Raw genomic sequence first — 13971 nt, forward strand, 5'->3', positions numbered from 1 at the left:
TATTACTGCTTGCAGAACAGCTCACCTTCCTACAGTCTGCTCTAGGAAATTATTTATTTCCAAGAGTAAGCTTAGTGCTCATGAGTTAGATCCTGATCTAATTGGTACTTGGTGGTGATACAGTAATAACCTGGAAGAATGGGGACAGGGATGATGTTTTTCACTTCTGTGTGTGATTAAGCTGTGCAATAGTTTTATAGTGGCTACCTAATGTCTTGTTTTCCTTGCTGAGTTGTAAATACCTTTGAGCAGTTGGACCCCACGTGTGCAGGCTGACTGTTCTGATTAGCAATCAATAATATGTAGCTTTACAACCTCAGAATACAAAGTATCACCAGCTTGCTAATGAGTCATGTTTCTTCTGATCTGTTTATACAACGCATATGCCAAATACATACGGTCAGTGATTACCTTTTAACCTATTTTATAGTATTATAAGCAGCTAGATAATCGATTAGAATACTTGCCTTTTTTGTTGCAATGTGTTACAAAATCTGGCATTGCCAAGAGTGATAGATAGCTTTATCATTTGAAGCTATGAATAAAGTTATATAAAATTAAACCATACACCATCTGTGATGTCCTGAAAACTGGTGAAACTGTGGTAATAGTTTACTGTGCCAGTTTTCTGCATATCTTGGATTTGTGACTAAAACTGGTTTATAATAACTGGTGTTTTGACTATTGCTGAGCAGCACTTGTGCAGTATCAAGACTTTCTAGTTTTCCCACACAGCATCACTTGCTTTGGCTTTTTCCTTCCTCTTTCCTTTGCTTATTAAACTATCTTTATCTTCACCCACAAGTTTTTTTCACTTGGGCTTTTCTAATTCTCTTCCAGTCCTGCTGCAAGGGGCAGTGAGTGGGTGGCTGTGTGGTGCTTTCCTGCTGGCCAGGGTCAGCCCTCTGTACTGCTGGGTGTGCCTTGCTCAGTGCTGTAATAGTGCAGGGTTTTTCCACAGATGGAGTGTCTTTTCTTTGCAAATGTATTATTTTCTGCAGGCAAAAAGAGGAAGTTGAAGAAGCATTAAACACAAATAGTTCATCGACCCTTAATTCCTGGCTGTATTGTACTAGAAATGTGTTATGTAGTTTTGGTATAGAAAAGAGCATGTTGTTACACAGTTTAACGCTTTGGAACCAAAGTCAAAACTGAGAGTAGTTGTGTATTTATAAGCTATTAGTATGAATGCTATTTTGGATTACACGTTCAGTCAAAGACTTACAAATGTGTATGTACTAAGGACATTTTCCTGCAATATTAATTTGCAGAAATTTAGAAGTTCTCCTGCTAAAGTGTCTTTGCAAATCTTAATTATCTGGAAAATTCACCAGATTTTGTTAGTTTATCTAAATTTTCTTGGTCACCTCCTAGCCATCAGTTGCTTATCTTGCCAAAATGCTTTATATATGCAAGGAATCAGTGTCTGTTGTCAAACCTGTATTTACATTTACCGGAGGAAGCACTCAGGCAAAGGAGATATTTAAATTGCTTACACATTGATTTTGAACAGTACTTTCTGTATATTTCAGATGTTTCCTTATTAAGCTTTCTCTGTTTTCAGTTACGAAATCTCAGAGTATTGGTAGCGCTTTGGGGAAATCTCTCAAGAGTCCATTTTTTGGAAACCAAGCATTGGTTGTGTCACTTCCACTGCTTAATGTTAAAATGGAGTGTTAAAGTAGGAATTTGTTTCCTTGTGGTTTATGGAAGTGTCTGAAAATTGGGAGAGAGCTTGTGGAGCTCCTGAGGCTGAAATTACCTTGTAAAAAAAAAAAAAACCTTTAAACTGTGCAGTCAGATTATTTTTCTGTTACAATCTAATCTATGGTAATTGCAAATCTGTTTGTGCTAAGGAGATTAATTCAGCCTCTGAATTGAGTTGAAAGCTTCTCTGTTGCCATCTGGCATTTGGGTGACCCTGGAAAAATATTTTTGCATTTCTAACTGAAAGTTTTTGCAATAAACTGATAGATTTACTGGTTTTTTCAATGAACAGAAATGTGGGGTTTCCTAATGTCTGTGAATGTCAGTGAGCACAAGATAATAGTACTTATTAATAAATGATCTTGATTACTCAGAATAGCTATTTACCATGAAATGTGCATTCCAGATCCAGTTCTGTGCACCAAGGAACACGCAAATCAGTGCATGTATAACTCAGTTTCAATGTGTTGTCCCTTTTGTCCCTTCAAATGAACCTTTATTTCAAGGCTTTTTTTTTTTTTTTTAATGATAAGCACATAGGATTTTCTTTATTTAAGAAAAATAAGCCACCCTAAATAGCTGCAGTTCAACCTGCACATCAGGCAAAAGGATGAACTGCTGTGTAAAGTCTCAGGGTGCACCTGTGGTAAGAATCAGTTAAATATATAACTGACTTTTTTTAGAAAATACTCATCTTGGGTCAGCTTGGTAGTTTGTTGCAAAATGAGAGATTTTCTTTCAGAAATTCCAGTGAAAAAGTTGAACTATTTGAAATTCAAACTTAAATACTTTTCTTTTTTCTGTAAAAATCATTACAAAAAGGTCTGTGTTGAAAAAGGAAATCACTAATAATTTTAAATAAATACATCCATGTATACTCTTGCCCCATAAGATGCATGAATATGTAAAACTGGCCCAAATGCTTTTCCTCATTGATTATCTCCTCTCACTAGATATCATTGCAGCGTACAGCAGGAATAACCAAACCGCAGGAAAGAGATGAAACATAAAATGTATAGAAATAGTGTATGAGTAAGTTTTCTTTCTTCTTACCAGTGAGGTGGAGCATTGACATGTTCCTGGCTGTGCTGCTTAACCTGAGATCCTAGAGTAGCTTAAGGGATGAGACAAGTCTTTCTAAACTCTTATAAGAGAATTTACATCTTCCTTTCAGATGAAATCTGAGAGAAATCTTTGAATTAAAAAAAAATGGTTGTCCTCTCTCCAATACCCACCCCCAAGCAGAGATTTGGTGTTTGGTTCCTGGAATAAAGAGATGGTCTGTGTAGTGGAGAGACAACGTCAGCATAAACAGGTCAAGACTGCAGGAGAAAAGCAAGTGAAAGAATGCACAGTGTGGGAGAATAGCAGAGTCTGAAGGCACCCATCACCTCGTGTGTCACTGCTGACTTTGATACCTGTGTGATGTTGAGAGGAGCTGCAGAACATCCCTCTGCCTTAACAGATCCCTTGATCACTCCGCAGTATCATTTCAGCATGAGTATTCTTTGAGTTCCTTGATCAAAATGTTCTTTAGGAACCCTGCTATTAGACAAACACTTGTCTTTGAGGCTGAAGCATTAGTTTAAAGGTGAGCAAAACACTGGGTGAAAACAAGTGCATCTTACATACCAGTGTTTTTCGAAGTTTCTGATAAACTGGGTGGGGGCTGCATGCTGGGTATTGCCGCTTTCAAAAAGAAACTTGGGAAGCTGCAATAACTTCTGTTTGGAAAGCAAATCCAGTGCTGGTTCAAAAAGTAGCTCTTCTAATGTAAAGCTGTAAATTTTGCTCAGAGCTGATGTGAACCCAGACTTTGAAACTGAGAGTAGTGTTTTTCTTTGACCTCTTTTCTGGGAGCATGGTAGGAAACTAACCCAAATTCAGAGGAGCTGAATGCGAAATCAGGGGGAAGAGAATTGTGGAGGACTAGGACAGGAAGGAGAAATTGAAATGCAAGGCTGGCAACACGAGGAAGATAAACATCAGAAGCTCTTGAGAAGAAGAGGACCTAGGTGATCAGAAAGAAGTGAACGAAAACCATGTCAGTAAGAAATCATACAATGGAATTTCTGATGTTTCAGCGATTCAGTGCCAGACCAATTCAGTGCCACCATAAATAACTGAATTGCAATAGATTTGTATCTCAGTTCTGAATTATTTCAGTGAAGAAAGCGTAGGCTGTAAATAATATTTGAAAAGTGTGGTCTTCAAAACTTGTGTAAACTCTGATTACATTCATGTTCCAGATTTTTTTTGCAGGTAGATTAACATACGCATTTAGCTTTTAAAATGTGCACTGCCTGTTGCTGGTTTTTTTTAAACTTAGACTGCTAATTCCCTTCTTTCTTCTTTAGTGTCATGAAACAACTGACAGAAAAACCTACCCACAGTGTCCTTTCATTAGAATATACCTGACAGAAGAGGAAGAGGGGAAAAAATGGAGAATGACCCAGTAAGGTTGTGAACTGGGTGGGGAAGAAACAACACTTGAGATGGAAACAGAAGAAGTGAGTCAGGGAAATCTTTGCAGTGGTGGAGAAAAGATGTCACAGAGTGAAGCATCTCTTTAGAATGAACATTCTGTTTCCTCTTTTACAGCTTAGCACTTCTTAAAGCTTTCTTTTGCCTAGGTCTCTGCATCTCTCTGATATCCTTTTGACCAAGGTTGCCTGTTCCTGGGCCCAGCTGCCACCAGCTGTCGCTCATGTGAGAATCCGGACTCCTCTGCTGAGCATCCATATGCTAATTAGTTATCCCCAGTGGCAGAGTTTCAAAAGACCACAAGCAGCTTTTCCTGAAGAGCAGACAAACCCTGCTGGGGCGTAACACTTGCCTCTTCCTAAACAAGCACTTTGTAATTACCCTTAAACAGCCCCTACTCCTCCCCATCTGCTCCCATCGCATCGTGTTGCCGTGGCAGCAGCTCCTGCTGGCGCAGTCCTGCTGTAGGATACTTACAGCTGCAGTCCCAGTGCTGCTGCTGCCTGTAATGAAGAGTGTGCTATGGTTGCTACATTCCCCTCTCTTCAGTCCGTCAGTAATTTCCTTGTTCTCACACACTTCCTAAATATATCTGCTGATGGTTCTTTCATCTCGTCTGCTCCTTCTTTTAGAAATGCAGGCTGCATCCCATCTGCTCCTGGAGTTCTTGGCAGCCTTTGCACAGTATAATTTCTTCAATACCTTCTTGGTGGGAGTGTGGTTTCCTTCAGCATTTCTTCTTCCTCCTTAGTTAATTAATCTTGTGTCACGTATCACTGGCGCTAGTTGGGCAACATGGGAGCTATTTGTTAAACTTTGTATTTTGTTTTCAAATGGTGAGGAAACAATAGCTTCAAAAATTTATTCTGGGCAAGGTGAGCTGCTTTTGAAATGTTTTTATTTAAAAGTAGAATAAATATTTGTATGAACTAATACAAAGTGTTTTGGGGCGTGATGGAATTGGGAATGGATACCTCAGTCTTTGTAGAGTCAAAACTCACGTGATTTTAGTTTTATTTGTGTGACAGATGGAAGGAAATGCACTGTTACCCAAAGAGAATCTAATTATCCTCTGCTTTTTGAAGAAAAATACTTTGATTTTAGTGGGATTTGCTTGCCAGGTAAACCACAGTTTAGATCCTGAGCTAGACATGTGTGATTGAGTGTTTGGGTTTCCTTAGTAGAGGTACTATAAAACCTCCAACAGCATTATGAATTAAGTTCTGTTTCAGATATATGAGGAAAGGTCTTTGAAATCTTAAAGTTCATTTACTGATGGATCTCCATCAAATTATTCATGTGAGTCTTCCTTAGAGATGTGTGTGCAGTTTTTCTTGAAATGGCCAAAACTATAACGAGTTTACACTACAATCAAATTGGAAAGAACTGCTGTCCACATGGAAGCCTTGCTCAGAAACGGATACTGAAAATGCTCGTGTGCTCTTGATGGAGATCAGCAGTCATAGCTCCTGACCCCGCTCATCTGCCAGAATTTTCCTCCTCAGTGATGAAAGTCAGAGTTCTGATGTGCGAGGGCTCAGAGGGACCATGCAGTTGTTAATTAATGAGAATAATTGCTCATGAGTAGTTAATTGCTATTAATATGTTGGGAAAGACAGATGCAAAATATCTGTGTATGTGACCTTTACATCCTGCTTCTGTCTCATTATGCTTCTGCCAGGAAGGGGCTGCTTGCGAAGCTTTTGATGCCTGTCCTTGTCAGCAGGACAACACGAGCCTTTATTTCCTCAGGGATTTCTGCTACAGATGTTATGGAAGGTTAATTTATATGGAGTAGCATTTCAGTGACACGTGCATGGGGGTGAATTCTTCCTGCAGTGTGACACTTGCAAAAAGTAATGTATTGTTTGGGTGGATGAACCCATTATGCAGTTGCTATGGAAGTGTAAATTCAGCCTTATGTAGATTTTTTTAAAAGTTATTAGACTATTCACACTGTTGAAAAAAATATAATCATTTCTATTTACTGATTTATCTGTTTTGTTTAAATACAGATTGTTGTATACAAAGCTAATTTAGAAAAATGTTGTCTCTCCTAACTTCATAAATGTGTGAAGACCCCTAAATGTGAGCTTTCTTTTCTTGCTCAGCTGTTGTTGTGGAATATTTTTCAGAAACAGTATCCTATCAGTTAAGTTTTAAAAACTTCCAGTTTTTACTTCCTTGGAGAGCATGTTGGAAGGAAAATTAAACTGATATGGCTGACATAGTTGTAAATTTTAGATCTGGCTTATGTGGTCAAAATTCTATTCAGAAGGCATTATATTTGAAGTGTTTATTATCACACTGGATATCAGTTCCTCTTTTTCCACCTGACTGTACAGCTGGAACAGTTGTTTTTGAAGCATTTCAAATTGACAACATTTTGAATAGCATTAAAATTGGTTAGTACTGTTTGATTTCTTTCTCTTTCAAAATAACACTAAGTTAAATTTCATGTGCATGGATTTTTATATAGGGGATGAGTGGTACATAAATGGAAATTTCAGTGATAAAAATGAGACAATAAAACTACTATATAAAAAAAAACTTGTCAAAATGACTTCTTTTAACTGCCTGCACATATAGTAAAAATTATATTACTGGTTTTGTTGTAGTATCAGCTTCAGATCATTGAAGGATTCTTTTGAGTGCTTATATTCATGTAGCAAACTTTGAATGAGGCTCTTGAGCATATTAGCTGGTACTCCTCATTATTCTTTTAATAGATTATTGAACAAAACTTAAGCTTGTTCTTTGCTATGAAAAAAACTACCTGCAAACTTTTTTTGTTACAATTACTGTTAGAAGTGTGTCACAGTACTTAAATACTTCTAGTGACAGCTTGAATTTTACCTGAAAAAAACGGTATAGCTCCTCTTCTCGTTCTTCTTTTATATGGCAGTAGTCTGCAGGTCACTTGAGGGTCCTTTTCGGTCCCTTCCAACTCAGAATATTCTGTGATTCAGAGAGGTGTAGATGCTAAAAGAGTTAATCAGAATCAAAATAGCAGAAAATTAGTAGATGCTGAAATGTCTACTTTTGACAAATTTCTCCTTAATGTTTCTGAGCTGAGAGCACAAGGTCTTTATTACTAAATGAGACCTTCTCTTAAAAAATACTGCAATAAACAGTGTAATTGCTGGAGCTGTTACAGAGCATTACAGAAACAGCAAACACCTATTGCTGTGTGTAGAATATGACAATGCTGCACTCACTGATGTATTACAGTCTTTGATCACACTTGAGGAAATAATCTGTATGGCCATTGCTTCTACTGACAGGAGGTATTGAATATCTCTTATTATGAGATATTAGGAGATCTGTTTTGATATAAATGCATCTTTGCATGTATCTGTCACTCTGTGCTCCTGTATATAGAGCCAAGGTTGCATTTTGGATTCCATGGTTCTTGAAAAGCCTTGGCAGCAACTACCAAATCCCTCACTTTATTGATATTGTTGTTGTTTGCTGCACAGTGAAACAGGAGGAATCCAAACTACTTCTTCTGGTCTTTAAATAGGTGTTATTTTGTGTGATGCAAATTCTCCTGAAAACACCCAGTGCCCCTCTCTGCTGTACACTGGGCTGTTACCAACATTCACATCATTGCTTCAGAGGAATGGCTTGCTGACTCTTGGTGAAAGCTGATTACTGCTCTGGCTATAAATAAAATCTAGACAGAGGGAGGCATCATTTTTTCTTGTAAATCAAAACCAGTAGCATCGTTTATAATCTTAAATAAAATCACATTTGAAGATCGTGGATTTGGAGTTTAAGTTTTCTTAGAATATTTTAATAAAAATATAGAAATTAAGATACAACCAAGCAACTAATAATAAATAGTTAAATTCCTAGATCTATCTGAATGAAAACAAGTTAATAGGACCATAAGATGGTCAGTAAAATCACATACACCAAGTTCAAGTTCTAAAGTTTTCATCTGAACTATTTGGCTTTGAAATTAGAAATAGTCAAATTTGAAATTAGAATAGTAAATGGATTTTAGTATTTATACTGAGGTTTCAGCTTTCCTTTAAGAAGTTAAATAGCCTCATTAGACCTAGTCAAAAGGAATTTAATCTGGAGAAAATGTAATTTAATTTAATAATGACTGGAATTGAACAGACTTGTATAATTTAGGATAAAGCAGAACTTAATTTATAGTTCCTAACATAAAAACATTAAAAATTTTAGCCTAATGCTGTGCCACACTGCAGGGAGTGTTTCTGCCTATTTGATACAGAACATTGCTTTAGACCTAGAGAAAATATTTTTGTTCAAATCTTTATTTTAATTTAGGCAAATGACATGGAATGCTGAATTAAACAGATCTGAAATGCCATCGCTTTTCATCCTGTCTCTTCTAGCAAACATTGAGAACTAATGTTAAAAGAGATGTAATTCAGTCACGAAAAGGAAATCTATTATGAGGCACATAATGGGAAGATACATTTTGTTTCTTGTACACTTGAAAACCATGAGTCAGGAGTGTGGGGTTGAGTACCATTTCTGTGTAGTAAGTTTTTTAAATGGGCTAACTTAAAAATTATATGCTTTATCTGTTTAAACCTATAATATGTAATGAGCATCTGGCTGTTCCAACAAGTAGTTTCTGTCTGTACCCCAGATAATCTTGATTAACTTAGTCCTGGCACACTTACTGATCTCACTTCTTTGTAGCTCTTGGTGGTCATAAATTTTCAGATTTGCTTCTGGTGTTATCCGTCTGCACCTCTATCAGGGAAACTAAAAATTCTGTAGCACAAATGACAAATGTTACTGTCTGCAGTCCATGTAAGACAAAGTTCTGTGAGCAAAACACCTTGGGCCAAGTTCTTAATCTTCTTATACAGTGGTTTACAGAGACAAGCACATTTAGCTCTGGCTATTCTAGCTGCTTCACAAATGATACATGTGTGTGTTAAAAGGTATATATTTTAAATCTCATTGAATCTATGCACACATATTTAATGTGATTGGAAAGAGGCCTGTAGTACCTTGTGTCAAACAACAATGTCTCAAAAAAATTGCTTTCTACAAATGATTTCAGTGTCAAAGTTCATCCAAGGATGATTTTCTGACCTTTCAGGAACTGCAGAACAGGAATTAACAAGAAAAAACACGTAGACACAGTATTTCAGGTACGGAGGACTGGCAGATTTAAAGAAGCCAGTTTTCCATGGCAATGCCTGGTTTTATTCCAAGTACCCTGCACAGGAGAGTTGAGTAATATGTTTCATCAGCACAGAGGGTAGCGTTTTGTCTTAAGTGTTCATGTCTTGACTATCAAACCACTGAAAACCACCAGGGGACGTAGTGGTTGAAATGCCAGCAATGAAAAAGCAATCCTGTTTCATATATGTCTCCAAAATGGAAGTGTGAGGAATGGAGTAAAAGGTTGCTTTTAGAAATACAGTTTCATGTGATACAATATTTACATCATTTTTGGAGGGCTTTAATTATTTTGCATGTAGAAATTTCTTCCTACTTGTAAGTAGTACTTCTAACTATAATATGTGCTGTTCCTTTTTACTGTGCTCTTGATGTGTATATATGCAGTAGTGAGTGGGTGGTTTTGGGTCACTTAAAGCATCACCATCAAAAGTATTAGCAAAATGCAGGGTTTAATATAAATTTGGGAAAGTGAAGTCACAGAATGGGTTGGGTTGGGAGAGAGGTCATCTTGTTTCACCCCCTGCCATGGGCAGGGACACCTTCCATTAGACCAGATTGCTCACAGCCCCATCCAACCTGGCCTTGCAAACTTCCAGGGACGGGGCATCCACACCTTCTCTGGGCAACCTGTTCCAAGGCCTCACCATCCTCACACTCCAGGCCCTTGTCCAAAGTCCCTCTCTAGCTCTCCTGTAGCCCCTTTAGGCACTGGAAGGTGCTCTGAGTTCTCCCGGAAGCCTTTTCTCCAGGCTGAACAGCCCAGCTCTCCCACCCTGTCTCCATAGCAGAGGTGCTCCAGCCCTCTGGGCATCTTTGTGGCCTCCTCTGGACTTGCTCCAACAGGTTCTCATCCTTCCTGTGCTGAGAAAGCCCCAGAGCTGGACACAGCGCTCCAGGTCTCTCATGAGAGTGGAGTAGAGGGGGAGAATCCCCTCCCTTGACCTCCCGGCCGCGCTGCTTGTGATGCAGCCCACAGGATGCAGTTGGATTTCTGGGCTGCAGACACACCTTGTCAGGTCATGTTGTGCTTCTCATCCACAAACACCCCCCCAAGTCCTCTTCCTCAGAGCTGCTCTCACTGTATTTTTTGGTAGAAAGCTGTATATTGACAGAAAATCTAAATTGTTAGTGTCTTCCGTGGCAAGTCACAAACTGCAGTGCGCGCTAAAGTTGGTTCGTTTTTCCCCATTTTACTTCATATCAATTCAAGAACAAATTGTGAAAGACAGTAAAAGCAAGGGCAAGAAGGCGCTTTGAGCCAGCTGTCTCAAGGATTAAAGATTTCAGTTTTTCAGGTAATACAGTTTTAACAGTGCCTTTGGGAAATAAGATGAAAGGAAGTCTAAAGCTTATGGTAAAAACAAACCAGAATAAATTACTTGAGGCCGGTTGTGAAGAAAAGAGAAATATTAAGTGGCAAAAATGAAAGTGATGAAAAAGAATGGAGGGCAGAGAATATATCAGCTTCCGTAAATCCCTTTGATTTTTTTGGTGGTATCCATAGAATTAAGATGGTCTACTTTGGGACATTCTGAAGGCAGGTGTATGGTTGTATCTACATTTAAGAAATGTGCAGGAAAAAATGTTCACAAATAATCTGAGAGTACTAATAATTTTCTGAAAGGTCAAGTTGTACTCAAGACAGAACTACAAATAACTTTCTTGATAGTGGAAAGATAATATAACCTGCTAGGGTTAGGGCTTAAATATTTTTTTTTTTTCTTTCAGTATGGAAGGTCACTTATTCTGGGCTCTCACTTGCAAGGCAGGGAGGTTACTGGTTTTTTTCAATTCTGTGCGGATGTGTATGGTGTGGTCTGTTGGGACTTCAAAGATGCAAACTCACTCTTCATATACTTTGCATATTTATCCCTAAAATATTTTCCAGAAATGGAGTAAAAAGGGGAGCCTCATGTGGATCTGCCATTTCTTATTTCCTGGAATTCCTCTTCAGGTGGTCTGCCCTAGCTTCAGTACAGCCTAGTCCCACTAGAGAATTCAACTAGTTTATAATTCCAGGTGCAACAGGACATCTCAAATAGTGAATTGTCATATCATTTTAAATCATTGCATCTGAACTGTTTAGTTTTGTAGAATTAGTTTAAGACCATGGTAAAATTTAAGTAGGAAGTCCTATTAGCATTTCTTCCATAGAGATCTTTGTATACACTGTAAGTTTTGGTTTCTCCAATTAGTTCTGCTACCACCATGTCATAATAAATCCATTAGCTTTGCTTTCTGTTCGTGTATTAGTTCTTGGTGACTTTTGGAGCTTAGTGGTATTAATACTTCTTCCTGATTTCTAGGAATATTTTATCTTGTTTATATGTTGTAACTAGAAGAGTGAAGAACACAATATTATAGTTTTAAATCAGCATTAAGATGTCATAGCCCTTCAATATTTGACAATTCTGTGTTTACTTCAGTGTAAGTCCTTGCCCTTGATCATTGTGTTAACTGCATCTTATACTCTTTCCTTACAGTTTCATACTGCTCCTGCAAGTATGTCACACTGAGCTCTCAGAGCAAGTATTTGGTAGCTCTTTTTCTGAGGAAAATTTTAATGTGGAAATTAGACAGACTTGACTTCATAAATAATGTATGAACTATGTATAACACTTAGGTATAACACTTCATTTACAGTGTTTCATAGCGTAGTGTTGGATCTCCATCATGATCCACAATGGCCACCCTTTCAAAGGGCTGCAGGTGTGTTTATTTTTACTGCTGTAGCTGTGCCAGTGTTAGAAAAGACTGAGCAGTGATAAAAAAATTAAGCAGACTGAACATACTTTTTAATGTCTGTAAATGTGGTAATTGATACTTTTATGCCTCCTTTTCTCCGTTGTGGCTTCCAGCATGGTGGTACACTTCACCTCTGAAGTTGTGACAACAGAGTACCAGGTGTGTCCTACTACATCAGTAGAAGGCCTTTTTTGGTACTTAGCTGAGAAGCATTGATGAAGGGAATTGGAAATATTTCAATTCCTTTTATTGGGATCTTTGTGCTCTGCAAGAGGCAAGGTAGTTTCAAATGACTTGCAAAGGACATGAATTTTCCCCTTTAGCTCCATGTCCAGATTAGGTAGTTCCTTGCCTGGGACAGTAAGAAGTGAGGCATAAAAATAGCAAAATTGGGAAGACAGGTGTGACAGAGAACTTCAGTGTTTGGTATCATGTGGTGGCTGCCACTTTGAAATGCAACTCCTAAACAGAGTGTGAGACTTAGACTCACTGAGGTGAACAGGAATTCTGAGAGCCTGTTTCATGATTTTGACAGTGCTGGGTCCTTCGCTCTTGTCTTTGCCAGTGACAAGAGGAAGAGGTTACCTTGGAAACACCAATAGAGATTTCTTCATTAATGAATGCTGATACGGAGAAAGTACTGCAAAGATAGATAAACCTGATGTAGCTTACAACCCTTGTTGTGATGCTTGGAAGAATCTGAAGCTAGCAACTAAAATTTGTAACACAGCTTCTGTTCTTTGGCTAATACTGTGGACATTACGGGGTTTTTTGTCCAAAAGCACTAGAAAAAAAATCTACAGCCATTTTGGACTTAAGATTGTCAAAAATATTCATAGCACATGCACTGACAAAAGATAACATCTTGTGAGAACAGTGAAGGGCTGTAAACTGTGAGCATGCATATGGAAAAGAGATGCAACAGAATTTCTTACTAATTTCATATAATACACTCATACTCCTGTTGAGTTATGGCAGTGTCAACACTGAATATTTAAGGTGGCCACACATTAGGCACGCATTTGTTCTTGGCCTCTTACTGGTTGTGCCATTCCCTGCATATTAACATTTGTCTGCCCTGACTGGCCCAGGTTTTTTTTACATTTAAAGCAATAAAATGATAATTAAGTTGATGGAATCAACTTAATGATTGTTTTGACACATTTTGCGATGAGAAAAAAGGAGTAGTTGATAAGGAGGATGCTGCTTAAATTGTAATTGTTGTTTAAAAAGCCACTCTTTTTTCCCAACTTGTAGGAACTCATGATACATGATATTCACAAATACTTTTCCTGTTTAAGATACCCATATCCCCATCAAAGGGATTTAAATTGCTTCAAGACTACATCTGTTTATAATAAAACATTTTTCAAATCTTACTTTTTAGTAATGCCTGGTAATAAAACCCATTAAATTTTCAGAGTGTGTGATAAAAGTGGGAGATAAATGGATTATTTTGAAATGGCTAGAGGAAAACATATAATAGTCATGTCTAGTTTTGATTTAGCTTTCTCTTACTGTGCAAGACCAAGGACGCTGTCAGATTAAGTACCCTATTCTCTTTAAAATATATAAAATGTTGCCATCCATGTAGTTGTGTGACAGGCTGGAAGTTCTTGAACATGTAAATTATATTTTTCCTTGTTTGCCTCTTGAAGTGAGTAATAATAGGGTGCTTGGTTTTTTTCCAGATAACCTTTTTCATGCTGCTCTCTGCAGTGTGTGTGATGCTGAACTTGGCCGGGTCCATTCTGTCCTGTCAGAATGCTCAGCTGGTGAAGTCCTTGGAAGGATGTCAGTTGGTGAGTGGTGGAAAACAAGTTTCTTACAAAGGGCAAGGATTCTGTTTTTCATTTG

General features: G+C 37.9%; 1 protein-coding gene across 2 annotated transcripts in view; it reads left to right on the forward strand.

Moving 5' to 3' along the window:
* FAM189A1 (family with sequence similarity 189 member A1) overlaps nt 1–13971 on the forward strand; it is a 107978-nt gene that overhangs the window by 36660 nt on the left and 57347 nt on the right. Inside the window, exons 3-4 of one of the 2 annotated variants that reach the window (XM_048318306.1) lie at nt 2882–3204; nt 13806–13916. In XM_048318306.1, coding sequence (XP_048174263.1) covers nt 3133–3204; nt 13806–13916 — 183 coding nt within the window. In that variant the 5' untranslated portion in view covers nt 2882–3132. The remainder of the gene's footprint in view (nt 1–2881; nt 3205–13805; nt 13917–13971) is intronic. The other variant, XM_048318304.1, reaches the window with a different exon arrangement.

The sequence above is a fragment of the Corvus hawaiiensis genome, chromosome 13 (assembly GCF_020740725.1).
Source record: "Corvus hawaiiensis isolate bCorHaw1 chromosome 13, bCorHaw1.pri.cur, whole genome shotgun sequence".
NCBI classification, from domain to species: Eukaryota; Metazoa; Chordata; class Aves; order Passeriformes; family Corvidae; genus Corvus; species Corvus hawaiiensis.